Here is a 20,032-nt window from a genome sequence, read left to right on the forward strand (position 1 = left end):
TTTAGGAATATTGAAATGATAGCAAGCATCTTTTCTAACCACAATGGTATGAAACTGGAAATCAATTTTAAGAAAAATAAACTGGAAAATTCACGGATATATTTAGATTAAACAACATGCAGCTGAACAACCATTTGGTCAAAGAAGGAATCAAAAACTGTTGAGACAAATGAAAATGGAAATACAACATAAAAAAAGTTCTGGGGAAAAAAAAAAAAAGTTCTGGGATGCAGCAGAAGCAGTTCTAAGAGGGAACTTTATAGAGATAAACCTATGTTAAAGAAGTAAGAAAGGATCTCAAATAACCTAACTTTACACCTCAAAGAACTAGAAAAAGAACAAAGCTTCAAGTTCATAGAAGGGAGAAAATAACAAAGACCAGAGTGAAAATAAGTGAAATAGAAACTAAAAAGGTAACTAAAACTAAGAGCTGGGTTTCTTAAAGAATAGAGAGACCTTCAGCTGGTCTCACCAAGAAGAAAAAGAAAGAGGGGACTCGAAAGAGGAGACATTACAGCTGATAAATACAAAGGGTCAAAGGGACTTCTATGAACAATTATATGCCAAATAATTGGACACCCAGAAGAAATGGATAAATTCCTAGAAACATACAACCTACCAAGACCAATCATGAAGGAAGAGAAAATCAAACAGACTGATTAATAGTGAAGAAATTGAGTAATCAAAAACCTCCAAAAGTCCAGGACCTGTGGCTTCACAGGTGAACAGCCTACACTGATCTAACTCACACTCTTTCCAAAAGTAGACAAGAGAACACCTCCAGACTCATTTTATAAGGTCAATATTATCCTAATACCAAAACCAGACGAGGTCACCACAAGAAAATTGCAGGCCAAAATCCCCATTGAACGTAGATTTTTTAAAATTCTCAGTAAAATATTAACAAGCCTGATTCAACAATACATTAAAAGGACCACATGCACCCTGATCAAGTAAGATTTATTCCAGGGATGCAAGGATGGTTCAGCATCTGCAGAGCAGTATGTGTGACACACCACATTAACAAAATGAAGGATAAAAATTATAGGATCATCTCAATAGATGCATAAAAAGCATTTGATAAAATTCAACATCCACTTACGGTAAAAACAGTCAACAAAGTGAGTGTAGCGGGGACGTACCTCAGTTTAATGGCCATATATTAACAAGCCTACAGCTGACATCGTACTCAGTGGTGAAAAGCTGAAAGCTTTCTTCTCATATCAGGAACTAAACCAGGATACCTAGTCTTGCCACTTTTATTCAACATAGTACGGAAGGTCTTAGCCAGAGCAGTTAGGCAAGAAAAAGAAATAAAATGCATCCAAATATGAAAGGAAGAAGTAAAGCTGTCTCTGTGTGCCGAGGACATATTATGTTAGAAAATCCTAAAGATGCTACCAAAAAAAAAACCTGTTAGCTAATAAGCAAGTTCATTGAAGTCGTATGATACAAAACCAATGTACAAAAATCAGTTGCCTCTCTGTACACTAATAACAAATTTTTAGAAAGAGAAATTAAGGAAACAGTCCCATTTACAATTGCATCAGGAAGAATAAAATACCTTGGAATAACTTTAACTGAAAAGATGAAAGATCTGTACACTGGAAGGTATTAGTCATTGATGACAGCAACTGAAGAAGACCCAAATAAATGGAAAAATAATCTCTGCTCATGGATTGGAAAAATTAATATTGTTTAAAATATCAATACCATATATAAATACTACCCAAAGTAATCTGCAGATTCATTGCAATCCCCATCAAAATTCCAGTAACATTTTTCCAGAAGTAGGACAAGCCTAAAATTTGTATGGAACCACAAAAAGCTGCAAATGACAAAAACAGTCTTGAAAAAGAAGAACAAAGGTAGAGGTATTTTGCTTCCTATATTACACATCTATAGTAATCAAAGGAGTATGTTATTGGCATAAGAACAGACACATAGATCAATGGAACAGAATAAGAGAGCCCTGAAATCAACCCAAGCATCAATTAATTTATGACAGGGAGCCAAGAATATACAATGGGAAAAAGTCTGTTCAGTAAATCATGTTGGAACACCTGTACAGCCACATGTGGAATAATGAAACTAAGCATTAATCCTCCATCATGGACAAAAATCAGCTCCTAAAGACTTGAACGTGAAAGCTGAAATCATAAACCTAGAAGACACGGGAGCAAGCTCCTTGACATCAGCCTTGGCAGTGACTTGTTTGGATTTGACACCAAACATAAAAGCCACAAAAGGAAAACTCAACAAGTGAGACCACATCAAACTGAAAGCTTCTGTACAGAAAAGGCAACTATCAACAAAATAAAAAGCCTACTGGATGGAAGAAAATATTTGCAAATTATGTATCTGATAAGGGGTAATATCCAAAATATATAAAGAACTCACAACTTAATAGCAAGAATGAGACAAAACAACCAGATTTAAAATGATCAGAGGGTCTGAATAGACCTTTCTCCAGTGAATGCATACAGATAGCCGACAGATGCAAGAAAAGATGCTCAGGGTTACTAATCATCAGGGAGGTGCAAGTCAAAACCACAGCAGCGGTATTTCCCTGTAGGTTGCAATAGCTAAGACTCCACACTCCCAATGCAAGGGCCCCGGGTTTGATCCCTGGTCAGGAAACTTGTTCCCACATTCTGCAGCTAAGAGTTCACGTGCCACAACTAAAGATCCTGCATCCCACAGCTAAGACCTGGCACAGCCAAATAAATAAGTGAAAGTATTTTTTTAAAACAAGATATCACCTTATACCTGTTAGAATGACTGTTATCAAAAAGACAAGAAATAACAAGTTTTGGCAAAACCATTGTGTGTTGGTGGGAATGTAAATTAGTGCAGCTATTATGAAAAATGGTATGAGGAGTCCTCAGAAAATTAAAATTAGAACTGTCGTATCACATGATCCAGAAATTCTGCTTCTGGGAATACATCCAGAGGAAACGAAAACACTGACAAAGATACCTGCACCCCTGTGTCACAGGTTATTTACAACAGCCAAGACATGAGAACACTTAAGTTTACATTGGTGGATGAAGAACTTGTGGTATAAATATGCTGTGAAGAATTTCACTTTTAGTCCAGTAGATAAGAATCCGCCTGCCAATGCTGGGGACGGGTTCAATCCCTGACTCATGCTCCATGCCATCGAGCAGCTAAGCCCGTGCACCACAACTTCTGAGCCCATGTGCTGCAGCTATTGAATCTCACACATCTAGAGCCTATGCTCCCCAGCCAGAGAAGCTACCACAAATGAGAAACCTGTGTACTGCAGTGAAGAGTAGCCCCCACTCACTGCAACTAGGAAAAGCCCGTGCACAGCAGCAAGGAGCTAGCACAACCAAGAAGAAACAAAATTTTAAAAATGTGCAATGGAATATTCTTCTACCATAAAACAAGAAGGAAGTCATGCCATTTATGACAACTCAGATGGACCTCGAGGGCATTATGTTAATTGAATCAAGTCAGAGAAAAATACCATATTATCTAACTTATATGTGGAATTAAAAAAAAAAAAAAAGAAGCCTCATAGACAAAAAGAACATTTTGGTGGTTGTCAGAAGTATGGGATAGAGGATGGGTAAAGTGGGTGAAGGTGGTCAAAATAAGTCTGGAGATGTAATGTCCAACATGGTCACTATAATCAGTAAGTATATTTGAAAGTCTTTAAGAGTTAGACTTCGAAAGGTCTCATTCAGAAGAAAACAAATTCTGTGACTGTGTGGTGTTGGATGTCAGCTAGACTTACTGTCGTGATCGTTTTACAGTTACAGACGTGTGTGAAATCGTTATGTTGAGCTCCTAAAACTAATGGAATGTCATGTTAGGCCTCAGTAAGAAGGTAATAGTTGACAAAGATAGGATGGAACTTAGTGGATATCTGAGAGAAGAACGTCTCAGAGGAAGCATGTAAACTTTAGAGAGTCAAAGCCCAAGAGGAGGAGCCAGTGCCAGGAGGCTCGTGAGGCTGAGCCAGGGGGAGGCTTGTGCAGCCCACGAGGAGTCCCCAGGGGAGAGGGCCTTCAGGGGTGTTTCCAGGGTCAGAGTGGGGAGCAGAGAGGGGTGAGGCCATCTGACTTCCTCAGGGCTCCTCAGGTTGCTGTGCAGGAAGTAGACCAGATGGTAAGTGAGGGCACCTCTCCCAAGGCTGCTGCCCACCAGTGAGGCGGGACAGAAGGGACCAGGTCTGATTTTTAGAAAGCGCTCATCAGAAGTTTGCTAAAAAGCTATGTGCTAAGCAAAATTAATTTTATTCTTTCCTGGATACAAATCTGTTTTAAAAACTTTGTGAAGGGGTGTGTAAAGTGTACCCTAAATGTGCTTGGAGAGCGGAATGTCCTTGTCTTTTGTGGTTTTTTGAGAAAATGTCATCAGTGACGTTTAAAGAGCTACAACTTAGTGACCCTTCAAGACATGAAAGGTTTACAACAATAGCAGGATAATTTTGTATAAAAAGTGGTTTCTTAATACACTGTCTCTATTTGTACAAGCTTTGCCGCAGGAAATCTACAGAGAGTTGTCCAAAGGTAAAATACATTATTGCCCTGACATTCTTGCCATCTTTTTTTGTGACATTTATAGTGAATATGTATAATACTCATTTGCTTTGCAAGATGGGGAGGTAGAAGAATCACTTGTATTTAAAAGGAGTTGTGTTTCCTCTAGAAGACAAGAGGAAAAGATAGGTGTCAGAAATACCTAACGCTAAAAACGTGCCACTTAGCCTGGCTTCCCTGGTGGCTCAGATGGTAAAGAATCTGCCTGCAGTGCAAGAGATGTGTGTTCGATCGCTGGATTAGGAAGATCTCCTGGAGAAAGGAGTGGCGACCCACTTCAATTTTCTTGCCTAGAGAATTCCATGGACAGAGGAGGCTGACAGGCTACAGTCCATGAGCTCGCAGAGTCAGACATGACTAAGCAGCTAACACTTTCACTTCACTAGCCTATGAACAGTATTTAAGTCAAACAGGAGCAGCTCGTGTTCTCTGAGGCTGTGGTTGGCCTGTACTGTGAGAGGGACTACCCGAGGCTGCTGCTTCTCCCCTTGCTAGATCCTCACTTCTAGGTGAATATGTGCTTCCGTTGAGATGAATATGACCATTAGGATAGGTAACAGAGATGCTGTTTTCATTCACTAATACCTTGTGGCAAATTTATATACTAGAACTGGGAATTACCAGGAAAGGCTCTGTAGGAATGCACAAGGACTCTAAAGGTAGGCATGGAAGCAGCTCCAGGGCTAGCCTGTTCCCAGTATGTTTGTTCCAAGAACAGAGACTAGGGAAGTCCAACAAGAGCTTTATCACAGCTAGCTTCTGGTTAGCAGCATACATAACTACCACAAGCAAATATTTTAGCTTAGATGGAGAAAACCTTCATGTATGCTAGATTTGGGGGCAAGCTTAAATATATGTATAAACTGTAAAAGAAAAATGTTGAGTAAAATGTTCATCTTTTTATTACTGAAAGTGTTGCTAAAATTTAACAGCAGTTTTTTTTTTTTTTTTTTTTTTTTTTATTTATTGTTAACAGCAGTTTTTAAAGTGACTCTTCCTGACATGTAAGCAAGCCCCTTTGGTAGTACCAGCTGTCTGCTTTGGGACATGTTGCTTTTGGATGTATTATCTAATTTATTTTATTACTTCTCATACCTGGCTTTTTTTTTTTTTTTTTTTTGGTGAATTCAATAGTCATTAAAAAGAACCAAATAATAAGAGTATATTTTAGAGGTTGACTATTCTCTAAGTAATTCTTCTCTTCTCTTTTCTCAGAATGAACTCACAGATACACGTGCAAAATTCCACGTACTTTTTCTTTTCTTTGTGTCTACGATGTTCTTCATCAGCGTATTGTCACTTCTCAGCTACCACTGCTGGCTAGTTGGAAAAAACAGAACAACCATAGGTAAGTAGGTTACGTAAGTTATAATTATTTAGGAATCCCAAAACTTTAGAACTGTGCCATAAGACACACAGTAGGAAATTCATACATAATGAATGAGTGAAGTTGCAAGAGATAGAATATCTTAAATATATATATATGTAAGATATATTGAACATACTTTAGTAGATTTTATAAAGGTGATGAAATATTCATAGGTTATATGTTTTCCCAGAAAAGTTTTAGAAACTCATTTTTAAGTGTTACAATATGGTATTTATTTTAAATTATAGTTTTTAATATCAGATATAAAGCAAAAAAAATTGGTACTTTTCTTCCCTCTTATAATTTTCAAATAGGTTAACTCTTCTTTTTTAAATATATCTAAACAGAATCATTCCGTGCACCCACGTTTTCATATGGAGCTGATGGAAATGGTTTCTCACTTGGATGCAATAAAAACTGGAGACAAGTCTTTGGCGATGAAAAGAAATATTGGCTGCTTCCAATATTTTCAAGGTAGCTTCTAAAATGCATGTCTCAGATATTATGGAATCTGTGACAGTCTCTCTCTGGTTACATGTCTTAGGATTCAGAGAATCCAGTATATTATAACATTATGAGCCTTGAGAATGAAAACTCAGAATATCTTGATTACATAAATATTTTGTTTTTCATATTTTTTTATGGACAAAGGAGAGTTTGGGCATGTATTTGAGTGAGAATTAGGGGGAAAAAGATGATTCATAGAAAATAATAATCACTCCATATCCTTCAAAATGAAAATAAGTTTTTAAAGTAAAGAATCATAAGAATGTATTAGCCATATCTTCAGAGATTTTTCCAGTACAGGTTATATAATCTGTTGTATCTTAAAGAAGACCCAACACATAGTGCAGTTTTTACCTCAAATTTAAATGAGAATATATGCTCAAAGTGATTCTTAATTTCCTTTTCTCCCAAATTTTCAGCCATCCTAGGCCATCCATACACAAAAGTCATTATAAAAAAGGAAAAAGTATTTCAAATTCAAGTACCATATTTATAAGTGCTGTGGGTTCCTTTTTCTTTTTTCCCTTAATTAACTGTATTGCTTATTATTTGTTTGGAAATGACATATTTGCCTTCTTTTTCTTTTTTGCCAAACCATGTGGGATCTTAATTCCCTGACCAGGGACTGAACCTGGGCCCTGGCTGTGGAAGTACAGAGTCCCAACCACTAGACTCCCAGGGAATTTCTCAATTGCCTTCATATTTGATAGGCATTTTTGCTTGGTATAGAATTGTAGACGTTGCTTGCATTTTTTCTGAAGAGACGTTTGTGGACATTATCTTTTTTCTATTTGTGTAATATGACTTTTTTCTCTGCCCACTTTTAAGATTTTGTTTACCTCTAGTTTGATACAATTTGTTTATCACTAGTTTCATGCAAATGATGTTATTTTCTTCATGATTCTTGTGCTTAGGATTGTTGAGCTTCTTGGATCTGTAACTTAAACTTTCATCAAATTTGGAAAAATACCTTTAACCACTACTTCTTCAAGTATTTCTCCTGCCACCCCCTTCCCACAGCTGCATGTCTGCGGCCCGCGGGGTCTCTACCTTGGCTCACTGGTGGGCAGCTCACTTCTCCTTCCGTCTTCCTGTTTCACCTTGAAGCACACCAGCGTCTTCTGTGTGCTTTATCGGTTGTCTTTCATATTCAGGTTTGGCCACTCTTGACTGATTGGAACCCAGACTCATTTTTTAAGGTTATTTTCTCCTAAACAGAAATTTCAGTGTTGGCAATTGGTTTTATTGGCTCCTGTGTTTTTTTGGGTTTTTTTTTTTCTCTTCTTTAAAGATATCGTTCCCTTATCCTCTGGCTTGTGTTGTTTGTGTCAGTAAATCAGCCTCCCTGTTATTAATACCTTTATTCCACTGTTTGTACAGCCACACCTCAGTGATAGTGCGGGTGTGGTTCCCAACCCCCACAATAAAGCGAATATCACAATAGAGTGAGTCATACGAATTTTTTGGTTTCCCAGTGCATCTAAAAGCAATATTTATACTAACCATAGACTGTTAAGTGTTTGATAACATTAGATCTTTTTTAAAAAAGGACAATGTACATACTTTGATTTAAAAATATTTTATTGCTAAACACTGCTAATCGTTATCTAAGCCTTCAGCAAGTCGTGATCTTTTTGCTAATGGAGGGTTTGAAATAGTCCAAGGATTACCAAAATGTGACACAGAGATGTAAAATGAGCAAATGCTGTTGGAAAAAATGGCACTGGAAGACTTGCTCAGTGCAGGGTTGCCTCAAGCCTTTAATTTATAAAAATCACAGTATCGGGGTACTCTTTTGCCCCCTTCTGATGCCTATGTCAGAAGCTTTCTCTATCGCCTTTATACTTTAATAAAACTTTATTACACAAAAGCTCTGAGCGATCCAGCCTCGTCTCTGGCCCCGGATTGAATTCATCTCCTCCGGAGGCCAAGAATCCCGCGTCTTATCGTTCAGCAACAACCTTTCACTTTCTTGAATGTGAGAGATTTGTGGTGCCAGAGCCTTTGGTTATAGCAGTCCTGTCCATAGAAATATAAAGTGAACCACATCTGTAAAGGTAAATTTGTAGTAGCTGTTTTAAAAGGAAGATAATATCAGTAAGACATTTTTACACCAGTGTGTCCAAAATACTATATTAACATATAAACAATATAAAAATCATTAATGAGACAAATGATGTTTTTTGCTGTCTTTGAAATCTATTGTGTATCTTATCTTATAGTTATGGCACATCTCAAATTTGGGCCAGATGTATTTCAAGTCCTCAAAATTGTCATGCATGTAGATAGTGCTACCATATGGGGTAATCCAGGGTTTATAGTATTAGCTAGGAATTTTATGGGTTCATGCTTACTAAGTCACTTCAGCTGTGTCCAACTTTTTGTGACACCATGGACTGTAGCTTGCCAGGCTCCTCTGTCAATGAAGATTCTTCAGGCAAGAATACTGGAGTGGGTTGCCATTTCCAGGGAGTAAATATATTTTTCAGTAATTAGAAGGATGTTTCTGGTAAGTGTCATAGTTTAGATTCCCTGGTAGCAGACTCTGAGAAGGATTTGAGTGGAAGGAGTTTTATTTTATAAGTCATCCCAGGAAAATATTTGTAGGGAGTGAAGAAGTGAGACAGAGAGGGAAGGAAGCCAATGAAAACTGTGTTAACAAGTTACTGCTTAGGCAACTTGGCTGCTTAGAGTGGTGGGAGACAGAATTGTTCCAACTCACAGACAAAGGCACTGGGGCATTTAGCTCCCAGCTCCCCATCCATCACCAGTTGAAGGTTGAATCCAGGGGTTTGGACTTGCCTTGACTATGGTCCCAAAAAAAAAAAAAAAAAAAAATCACAGTATCTGCCAAGAGCAGAATGAAGCACAATAAAATGAGGTGTGCCTGTAAATTACTCTTTGTCTCTCCCCTTCTCTGGCTCCTTTAAGACTGTGACTGTATCACTGGTTACAAGTGGTTTGCTTATTATGTTCCTCTGTATGCTTTTCCCTATGTTTATCCTCTTTGGAGTTCATTAGACTTCTTGGATCTATGAAATTTTAGTTTCCATCAAGTCTGAGTAATTTTGATATAATTTTCAATTGTTTTTGCTGCCTGCTTCCCTCTTCTGGTGCCCTCCCCCCACTAGCTTTTCAGGTTCTTCTTAAAACATTCCTTGAGACCCACTGGTTGTTGCTGTTGTCCCTCTCTTCCCTCTTCCATCTTTCTTTCTTTGCTTTAAGTTGGATAGTTTCTACTGGCACATGTCTGTGAGTTCACTGATCTTTTCTTCTGTAATGTCTACTGTTAAGCTCATCCAGTGAGGTTTTTTATTTCAGATTTTAGATATATATATATATTTCAGCTTCAGAAGTTCGATCTGGTTCATTCTTCATATCTTACATTTCTCTTCATTTAAGTCTATATTTCCGGTTTTCATGGTCATTTCTAAACCTTTTCTGTTGACTTTTTTTTTTTTTTAATGCTAGTAATTTTTGATTGGATGGTGGACATTTCAGATTCTGAGGATTTAAAATTTGTCTCCCTTTAAAGAATGTTGGATTTTGTTTTGGCAGACTGTCAAGTTACTTGAGTTTCAGCTGAGTCCTCGTGAGGCTTGTTTTAACCTTTGCTAGGTTGGTGTAGAGTAGCGTTTTCTCTCAGGCAAGTTAATCCTACAACAAAGGTGAGAGCCCACTGGGCCCCCACCAGATCCCCGTGTTCAGTGCTGTCTCTCTGCTCTGGCGGGTCCAGCAGAGCTGGATGCATACAGCTGATAGGCTGGCCGTGCGCTGCAGCTCCACTCTGCAGTTGCTCTTTTCCCAGATTCATGCGCATGGCTGAGAATTCATCTCAAGGCTCAAGTAGAGCGCCGTGCAGATTGATGGAGCCCTTTCTCTGCACATCTTCCTCTTGCTCAGCTCTGTCCCCTCAGTTCAGCGAGACCTTGCCCTGCTCACCAGCACAGCCCCTCCCTACCCCCACCCGCTGGTGCTCAGGCTCTGGCAGAAACTGTGACTCCTTGGCTGGCTTCACTTCTCTTAGACACTGCGGTTCTGTGCGGCCTCTTAGGAAAACAGTTGTCTGTCAACTGTTTGACAGCAGGTCACATCTTCCCATTAATCCATCTTGGCTGGAAGTGGAACTCCCTGCTGGACATAGTTTTGATGTTTTAAGAATGTGGAAGTGAGGCATAGCTGTACTTTTTTAGATTTTCTTTTCTTTTATTCAGTGATATGTCCCTAGCATTTAAAATGGTACTTAAACCATCCAGTAAATATTTATTTAATGAATGTTGTTGAATGAATAAATATATGAAATTTACATCTTGAATTTCAGTTTGAGCATCTGTGATATCTTAAGTGATGGTGACAGGCAAGTCAGTTATCCAGATGTTTGAATCTATGTGTTTAAAGTATCATAACTTTAGTAGTCATTGTTATTTTAATAGTCATAGAAAATATTGTTTTTAATTGCATGTAAATTATAAAAGAGTTACTTCCTCAGTGAAGTTTAATAACCCTCTGAATTAGAAATCTTAGAAATAACTCTCTGAAATGACAAGTTACAGTAATCTCTTTATACCATGCTTTTGAAAAATAGATGTTAAATTTGACCACTTTGATTTAACTTGACATGATTAAATTATCACTGGTATTTTTCATTATGCAGCCAGGGTGACGGCTGCAGTTTTCCAACTCGCCTTGTGGGGACGGATCCAGAGCAAGCTTCTGTCTCAAACCAAAGTGAAAGTGCCAGAAGGTGTGCTTCTTGTTGTTAAGTTTTTCAGAATTCATTACAAAGCAATCTTTGTGTGTGTGTGTGTTACACTTAGATAAATCCAGTAGGAATGTGACAAGCCGGCAGAGACAGGAAAGATAAATTCTGTTCAGGTTTTTAACTGAGGGTCAGTGTATGCATACAGCTGATATGCTTGGTAACCATTCAAACTGGAACACTTTGAGAGTAAGAAAATGAATGCCTGCTGTTAGTAGTTGGGCCAAGACAGGCTTATGTCACTGGAAGTGTCTGGGCAGAGAAGGAAGCATGGCTTCCCTACCTGTGCTGCGTCTTCCTGGAAACAGAGACTCTTTTGAGATTTGATTATGTTGGTTTCTATCAATTATTTTCAAAGAAGTTAGTCATTGTACTATTCTCCATTTTATTTTGATAAACAGATTTTAACTGCACTGTGAAAATAATATGAATGAGGATTCAAAAATACAAATACAAAAATTTTTCTTATTCATCTTAGAGGATATTTTCTGAGAGTTTGTATGGCAAGCACACTGATTCATAAATTCAGAGAAATAGTTCATTTTAGATGAAATTTTAAAGTAGATAGAGGTACCTCTGTCAAAGTGAAACACTTGAAACGTATTTACTCCAGAAATAAACTGTGGAGGAGAAGGGGTCACAGATTACATTTGTTAGAATATGGCCTTAGAACCTAGAACCTAAGGCCTTGGGACCTCACAGCTCTAACATTTACTGTGGGCCTGAACAAGTTACTTAGTCTGAGCCTCGACTGCCAGCTCTTTGAAAGAAGGATTCCTCCTATTTCCGGGGTTGTTGTGAAGCTGGCGATTATGAAAGCACCCAGCGCAGTGTCTGGCCCATAGTGTGTACCCCAAAATATTAGTTCCCTTTTCCTCCTTCTTGTGTTCCTCCACTCCCTCCCTCCCTGGATCTCATAGCTAGAAAAATAAGTCTGCACTGAATCACTGAATCATTTTTCCCCCCTTAGATCTATACTGCAGAGGTAGAAAGCAGAAAACTTGGGAAATGACAGGTAATTTTTTGTCCTAGCCACAGACCTAGATCCTCACCTGTTCTGTGCTACCTTACAGCTCTTGATTAACATTAACACGTTAAACACATTTCAGATTGGCCTCTGAAGCTATTTTTCTTTTGCCTAATTGTTTTCATTGGCAGTGCTGAGTACAGATTCTTGGGTCTAGGGAGCCATTTAATCGGGGGTTGGGGGCATATTTTTCTTTTGAAGATGGAGTTTTTTCAGAGTGCTGAGATCTCATGCGTTGCCCTTACGTATTTAGGAAAAGGAATACTAATTTGCTGCTTATTAATTAAGTACCCTTAGCGAGCATTAAACTCTTTACTGAATGATTTGCTCTTCTTTCAGTATTGGCTCAAATCAGCCCTTTCCTATCAAACCGCTTAGTGAATCAAAAAACCGCCTGTTGGACAGTGACTCTCAGTGGCTGGAGAGTGGATCTGAAGAAGGTGTTGGCGGATCAGGTAATGCTTGTCATCTGAAAACATTGCTTCATCTGCTTAAAATGAAAGCCACCAGACTTAATAAATGTGGAAAAAGCAAAATACACTATGTGATATTTTAAAATACTAAAATATTTGAAACTTTTTAATAAAATGTCTTCTTTGTGGGTTGTTAGTGTTGATTTGGAGCTTTCATGGAGGCGAGGGTTCATTGAGGAAGTGTAGTGGAAGCAAAATACACTTATGTGATATTTTAAAATACTAGAATATTTGAAACTTTTTAATAAAATGTCTTCTTTGTGGGTTGTTAGTGTTGACTTGGAGCTTTCACGGAGGTGAAGGTTCAGTGAGGAAGTGTAGTGTTTTCTTTCTGTTCACAGTTTTTTGTTTTTCCTTGTTGTTATCCAGCCATGTATTTCATCACCTCAGATGTGGAAAGTTGTTTAGGCACAATATTCTGGATAATGTTTAAACAAGGTTATTCTTTAGGGTCATAGCTTTCGCTTATTTGAAAATAATTTAAGTCTTTATTAAACTCATTATGATTGCTTCTGTTTTGATTTGGTTTTTTGGCCACAAGGCATGTGGGATTTTAGCCCCCTGACCAGAGATCTAACCCACACCCCCTGCATTGGGAGGTGAAGTCTTTAACCCCTGGACCCTAAGGGAAGTCCCTGAAAAGATAATAATTTTGGAATGCCTTGTACTCTATGGCTGTCTTTTCTTAGTATAAAAAGAGTTCACTGAGTATATTTTTAACCTTTTAGTGATGACTCTTAATCATTTCATGAATTTGTGGATACGTTCTAGAACAGTTGGTAAGATAGAAGTGGGATTTTGAGTCAGGCCTGAGTTTGTAATAGGTAGTCTGACCATTTACTAGCTTTATACATGTCTGTGGTTCTTAATAACACTAGTAATAATATTCTTCTTGCACTCTAGGAAAATGGTTTGGACATTCAGATCTATTTGTAACTAACAATCAATTTGTAACTAACTGTAAGAAAGAGCCTAAAACTTGAAAACTTATTGTCAGAATTTCTGACTTCTTATTGTTTTGGCTTTCAGCAGCATTTAAATTCTCTTAACTGATCATCATTAAGGCCTTCATCCAGGTTATTTGCCCCTCAGTATGAAGTCAAGGGAAAATCAGGTTTTTGGACTTGAAATGACTGCTGCTAAACATCTTTAGAGCCAGTGGACATTTTCACCTAGTGTGAAAACCAGACTTGCAAATCTTAGCACTGCTTTCCTTCCTTCTGGGTTCTAACAGCAGACAGATGGTTGGTACCAGAAACCTATTTAGTGCTTACATAAGACTTGGTTTTACTGTGATCGTCAATTTTAACATTTAGCTAGGAACCTAATACTTCTTTTTCTGTCATGTCATATATAATTATGTGCTTACAGGGACAAATAACCATGTAACAGTGGCAATAGAAAATTGAGTACCACTAGTTCATAACTAACCAATTGAATAAGAGCAAGGTAAGACAGTATAAAGGTAATTTCTCCAAAAATTGCCCTTTATTTGCATGTCATACTCTCAAGAGAGTCTGCAGTTGAGTCTTTCTCATTCTTTCCATTATAGTATCAAATAGCTCAGGACAGATTGAAAGGTCACAGCTGCCTACCTCCCAGTTTTCTTCCCATTCCTAGCACAGTCTTACTAAGTATTTATTGGTAGATTAATGAAGAAATGAAGAAAAATTGTTTAGGATTGGTATATGGACAACTAACCTTTTCAGTAAATGGTACCTTATCAATTTATTTAAGGGGAAAAGGTGACTTTTGCCCAGTGCTGAAGAAATTTGATCCATAAAAGAGTGAGTGAGACTTAAGAGGTTCATTGATGTTATTTACTTGGTAAAAGATGCAGCAGAAAGCAGTTCTCTGTCTGTACCCAGGCCAGTGATGTCTCTGTGCCCAGCAACAGTAGCCAGAGGAGGTTGACTTAAATAGGACTAGGAGCCCTTGTGAGGGCAGTGCTGACGCTGACACTGACCCGCAGGGACACTGAGCCCTCGAGAAGACAGCTGTGCACGTGTCAGCTGGAAGCTAAGCTCACTGGCTCAGAAGCATCACGTGCAGCTGTTAGGTTTTTTTAAAACCCGCGTGTGGTGTTTATTGGTTCCCTGTTGCTGCCTAACAAAGTATACACACTGAGCGGTGTAAGACAGCACACCTCTATTACCCCAGTTGTCCTTTTCTTACCTGTAATCTCACCTAGGGACATCTGCTGCCTCCTGGGTGTCTGTCATTAGCATTCAGTTCCTTACAAGGACCTGGAGCCCATGTGCACATCACCAGCCCGTTGGGATTCCCAGCAGGCAGGGGGCAGCCTGAGCCACAGGCGATAATCACATGTCACCGGCTGCCCCAGGGAGAGCTGATCCTCCTCAGACAGGGCTCCTGGTCCTGGCTCTGCTCTTCTGCGTATAGGTGGAATGATGGCTCATGCTCCTATTTAAGAATCCTCACCGAAATTCCCACAGACATCCAGTAGCAGTCTCCTCAGCTTAGGCCCGGGTTAACAGTAAGGGAAAAGTGTAAGCCTCGGTCTCTATTAAAATGCTCATGTGATGGCTTCAGGGAGACAGTCCGTGATCTGGCCCTTGTCTTCAGCTTCTAAAAACCTTTATTATTATTATTAAGAGTATATTAGTAGAATTAAAGTATTTCCTTTCTTGTTATATTAGCAGCTTTATACCTTAGCCCAGAGAACTGTTTAATCAATCTTATTTTCAGAAATATAAAATCAAGTTTTAATAATTAAATTGTCTCTGGTTTTGTAGGTTTACAAAAACATATTGTGGACTGATATTTTGTTTTCTGATCAATGGGATGAAATAATTGAAGTATAAAAGAAGATATATTTTTTAAAAAAGGAAACCTTTGTACGGATTGTTGGATCCACAGAAGCACTGCTCCAGAGCGGGAAGATGCCTTAATCTTAAATGAGCCCATTTGTTCAGCACTGACTCACAGCTACAAAAGAGACTTCATTTTCCTTTGGAAGTAACATTTTCTCATAATAACATGAGATGCCATAATATGAGCTATCAGGTCACATGTTAACATGACATATGCATTTTTTTGATACCTGGGTTACATTATTAGAGTTGTTTCTTAGTATCCATATAAATTTTCACTCTAGAAACACAAGCTAAAAACTTAAGTGAAGTACATCTAGGTCAGTATGGTGGCTGAAAGTGAATAATAATATGCAAATTACTGCTGCTTGTACTGTGTAAGAAAGAAAATAACTGCTTTTTAAAAAAAAAATTTGGTGTTTGCTAATTTATAGTTACTGTTTTATACTTTTCAACATTTTTAACAGATTTTTTTATTGTTGGCTATAAAATAACACTCAGAGGGATTTAGATACCTAAATATAATCATTTGGAGCACATTTGTATAATTCATTGAAGGCTTAGTTCTAAGCATTAATTAAACCAATTGTAGTTTTGTGCCCAAGGCTTAAAGAAAATTTGGCAGTGTAAGAAATTTTTTATTTGTGTCTGCTTTTAATGCACTTTTTTGTTGAACTTGCGTGGGTATTTATACGGGTAGGGAAACAAAGGTTATGTGCTATAGAAATGTGGACATGCTATAGAAAAGCTATAGAAAAGCTGGACATGTGCTATAGAAATACTCAATACAGGATTGAGTTGAAGTGACTAGAAGGAAAAAGAAAGAGAAGCTATAAGTAAGCTGTTAAAATATGTTTTCAGAGTGTTACCTGCTGTTGACTTGACTTTCAAATTTCAATTTTTTTTTTCAAATTTCAATTTTAAGACTGAAATTTGCTTTGAAACTTTTTACATTAATCCCATAACAGCTTAGACAGCAACTTAAAATGCATTTGAATGGAGGGTAAAACTGTTCAGTATAACAATTAACCCTAGCCACTGTCAAGAAACAAATTCTCACCTAAGCAGTCATTCTGAGATGGATTTCACTTTCATATGCAGGATTTTAAATCTGACTTCCTAACAGCAACCCCTTTCTGCCTAGACACTTACCCCCTTTTCCTTTTGAAGTCTAATCTACGCGACAGAAATTGCTGCGTTAACTTTAAAGATTAGAATTCATATCCTATAAGGAGAAACAATGTACCATCCTGTTTATACTGTTTAGTCAAAACTAAAATGATTGATTGCTGCTGGAAGTGGGTAGATTTTAACCAGCATCTATAAATAGCCCAGTTTTCTCTCTGTAAAATGGGAGTAGGGGAAGGGCTGTTATGAATGATTTGGATGGGACAACCTTTAACATTCTTTGATTATAATTCTGCACAATACCTTACTTTACATTTGCCCAACAAATATTTTTGGACGCCAAACAGTATACTAGGGATAGCTCTGTAATTTCCTAATATAGCATAAATTTTATAGCCATCTACTACAGGTTTAGTTTATAGGATTTGTCTAACTTCATGGGCTATATTACTAGATTTTAAAAGGAAGTAATTTTTTTCCCCTTTGAACTAGAGGAATGAGTTAGCTTTGAAAATACAATTTGGAATACTATAATACGGCTTCTACCTTTATTTCAACACAGTAGTCTTAATAATCTTGATTCTAGAAAATGTTTATGAGAGTTAAGGGGTATCAGTTTCCAACCAGAAACATCACTTTAGTCTGGCAGTTTGCGTATTATAAGGAAATGGTAAATATTTAAACGTATATGCCTGCTTTCAGAAATGTCCTCCTGGTACTTCTTATGGACATTTCTATATTCAGGTCAAAAGATTTGCATGCACCGGATTAACAACTGAGGAAACTTAATTTTCCCCTTAACCTATCTCGGTGATTTTTGGTGTTTTTGTCTTTTTCAGTTCTTTCAATTTCTGTCATTTAACATCATCTTTTTTAATAACATAGTATACACCTTTTCAGAAATTTTCAGCTAAAGCCTTTGTTACCTTTGGTTTAATTAATTTATGGCCAACGTCTGCCACATTTTAAATAATAATTGACCAAGTTTATTCGTACATGTTAATGACTATTCAGCAAGGGCCTGCAGTGGGATGGGAACCAAGGAAAGGCTGTCTCCGTGGTATTTCAGCTGCTACAGATCAGTGCTGCCAACCTGTGGGGTAAAATGGTCAAAATAAAGCCCCGTCAAAATGTATTAGTAGGATCTTTGTTGCTTCAAGCACTTAAACAGTTGTGATATTTAAGGAAAGTAAAGTTGAATTTCAGGTCTTGCCATTGCCATTAAAAACAAATTAAGACAGGAAACTTGGTTTTACCTGGGTACGAACTGACTTGAATATTCAGTACCTGAGACATCTGACCACTGTCACTGTGCCAAACCAAAGAGCAGCTGCAACTTAGTGGTCACTAAACTTGCACCGCTTACAAAAGCAGTTTCATCTTTGCATATGGAAGAGTTTTTAAAATCCTTTTACATATTTAGTGGTTATGACCCAACGTGTCCTAAGTTAATTGAACTTAGCTTAAATCAAATATGCAATGTTTACTTGAATTTTATTTCTGTTGAAAGCAGATTTTGACTGTTTATCCCGTTGCTTAAATTACAGATTTTCAGTTATGTGAGATTCCCTTCCATCATCTTTAAAGCAGATGCATATAAGGGCTTAGTGTTAGGATCTGCATATTTGCAGCGCTGAAGACAAATGATTTACAAATGTTTTGCTTACATGTTGTTCTAGGACTAGCACTGCTATCAATGCAAAGTATTTTTAACTAACCTGTTGAGAAATTAACCATATTTTTGCATTTCAGCCAAGATAAAGACCATATTTAATATTCTATGATACAGCTAATATGTAAACCTGAAATCATGTTTCATATGTGAACTGTATTTTCCAATTTAAATTTAAAATGCAATATAGATTCAGAAAGGTCCATATTTTTCTAACTTCACTTTATATTTTGTTGAGTTGCATAAAGCAGCAAGGAACTGTATTTGTATTAAAAGCTTCAGAAAGCGATTAGCTGAGTTTATCATATTTGTACGATTGCAGATAAGTCTATGCCCATAAGATGGACACTATTTTAAGGTGATCTTTAATGTTTTTATATAAACGAATTTGGAATACAGTTTACTTTCTTTGTACTTATCAAGTCCCATAAGTCTTGTATTTGTTTCTCATGAGTGTAACCCTGGACCATGACTTTGATATCTTTGCTTTGTCTTTGGGTGGCCTAACCTACATTAACATGAAGGTTGAACATATTAAAACTTTTCTCCCGAAATCATGACGATGATTTACTTTATTAATAAATAAAGTCCTGTATTTGAACAGTTGTTGTTATTGTTATAAACTGATATTTACAAAATGAAAGAACAGCTATGATTTTTGCCATCTTGAAAATCTGGTAACATACAGTGCTGAGTTAGAAATAAGAATCTACTAATTTGGGTTAACCACAAGTATTACTTGACTGTGACAACACTGTAGCTTACCTAGGCCAAAGGTATAGATGGCTTTATCAAAAAAGCTTTAATTTAGCTTTTACTGAACATAATTTTCAGTTGTCCACTATTAGATGTAAAGCTCAGCAGAAAACGTTATTTCTATGAGTCTGTTTAACTGAAAAAGCTAGTTTTTTCCATTTGCGTTTAGTCAATTCTTGTTGACAGAAGGTACGGCTGCGTGATCAAGCCCCAACAAGAATCTCGCACTGACGCTCCAAAAGCACAGTTGGTAGCTTTATTACGGCTTTGTACAAATGACGTTTGTGTCGTCTGTGACGCAGGCCATGTCCGCACCGTCCTTCAGGGAGGCGAGGGAGTAACCCGGGGCGAACGAGCCCCCACTGTGGGCAGTGGAGCTCGCGGGGCCGGGGGCCAGCGGGGCTCACGGTCAGTACCACCTCCTGGTGACGTTGAGGTGGTCGAGCTGGTCCTCCAGCCGACTGTGCGCGGGGAACTTGGCGACCTGCGCCGCCTTGAGCGCCTCGAAGGCGGCCGCCCTGCGGGCCGCCGCGTGACCGCGCTCCTGCTCGGCCGTGAGGAAAGGCCGGCTCAGCCAGTAGTGGTTCTCCGCTTCTATCTCCAGGCGACGGATCACGTTCTGCTTCGCCAGCGCCGACACGGTCCGCGGCCGCCGGTGCTTCCCGATCCACTGCCGGCCGGGGATGCGGCCGCGGCACAGGAGCCCGGTCAGGAACATGGTGCCTGCCGAGGGGAAGAGAAGAACTGACTGCACGCCAGACGGGGGAAAACGGACAGGAGAGCCCCGCCACCTCCCGCAAACCGCCTCGCCCCGCGCCGCCCTACTCACCAGCCCCGCGTCAGGGCCGCTCTCCGCACGCCGGGGAACGACGCCGGAAGTGCGGTGCCGGAAGAGCCCCGTCCAGCCCGCAGCCGTCTCCTCGCGTGAGGCTTCAC

At 38.5% G+C, this 20,032-nt stretch overlaps 2 protein-coding genes across 3 annotated transcripts in view; one reads left to right on the plus strand and one right to left on the minus strand.

The window, feature by feature from the left end:
- The window catches only part of ZDHHC20 (zinc finger DHHC-type palmitoyltransferase 20), a 60,018-nt gene extending 41,077 nt beyond the window's left edge, over positions 1 to 18,941 (plus strand). Inside the window, exons 8-13 of one of the 2 annotated variants that reach the window (XM_061133007.1) lie at positions 5,787 to 5,919; positions 6,288 to 6,414; positions 11,102 to 11,191; positions 12,573 to 12,688; positions 14,078 to 14,155; positions 15,463 to 18,941. In XM_061133007.1, the coding sequence (XP_060988990.1) occupies positions 5,787 to 5,919; positions 6,288 to 6,414; positions 11,102 to 11,191; positions 12,573 to 12,688; positions 14,078 to 14,115 (504 nt within the window). In that variant the 3' untranslated portion in view covers positions 14,116 to 14,155; positions 15,463 to 18,941. The remainder of the gene's footprint in view (positions 1 to 5,786; positions 5,920 to 6,287; positions 6,415 to 11,101; positions 11,192 to 12,572; positions 12,689 to 14,077; positions 14,156 to 15,462) is intronic. The other variant, XM_061133008.1, reaches the window with a different exon arrangement.
- Positions 18,942 to 19,336: 395 nt separating this feature from the next.
- MRPL57 (mitochondrial ribosomal protein L57) lies at positions 19,337 to 20,032 on the minus strand. The gene is made up of 2 exons (XM_061133009.1): positions 19,926 to 20,032; positions 19,337 to 19,819 (listed from the first exon to the last, which is right to left on the minus strand). The coding sequence occupies exon 2, from the start codon at positions 19,812 to 19,814 to the stop codon at positions 19,506 to 19,508; it is 309 nt and encodes a 102-aa protein (XP_060988992.1). The 5' UTR covers positions 19,815 to 19,819; positions 19,926 to 20,032; the 3' UTR covers positions 19,337 to 19,505.

This window comes from Dama dama, chromosome 30 (assembly GCF_033118175.1).
Source record: "Dama dama isolate Ldn47 chromosome 30, ASM3311817v1, whole genome shotgun sequence".
NCBI lineage: Eukaryota > Metazoa > Chordata > Mammalia > Artiodactyla > Cervidae > Dama > Dama dama.

What these genes read in the sequence shown, in the direction of transcription:
- MRPL57 (XM_061133009.1), bottom strand. Translation starts at nt 19,814, where the DNA reads ATGTTCCTGACCGGGCTCCTGTGCCGCGGCCGCATCCCCGGCCGGCAG.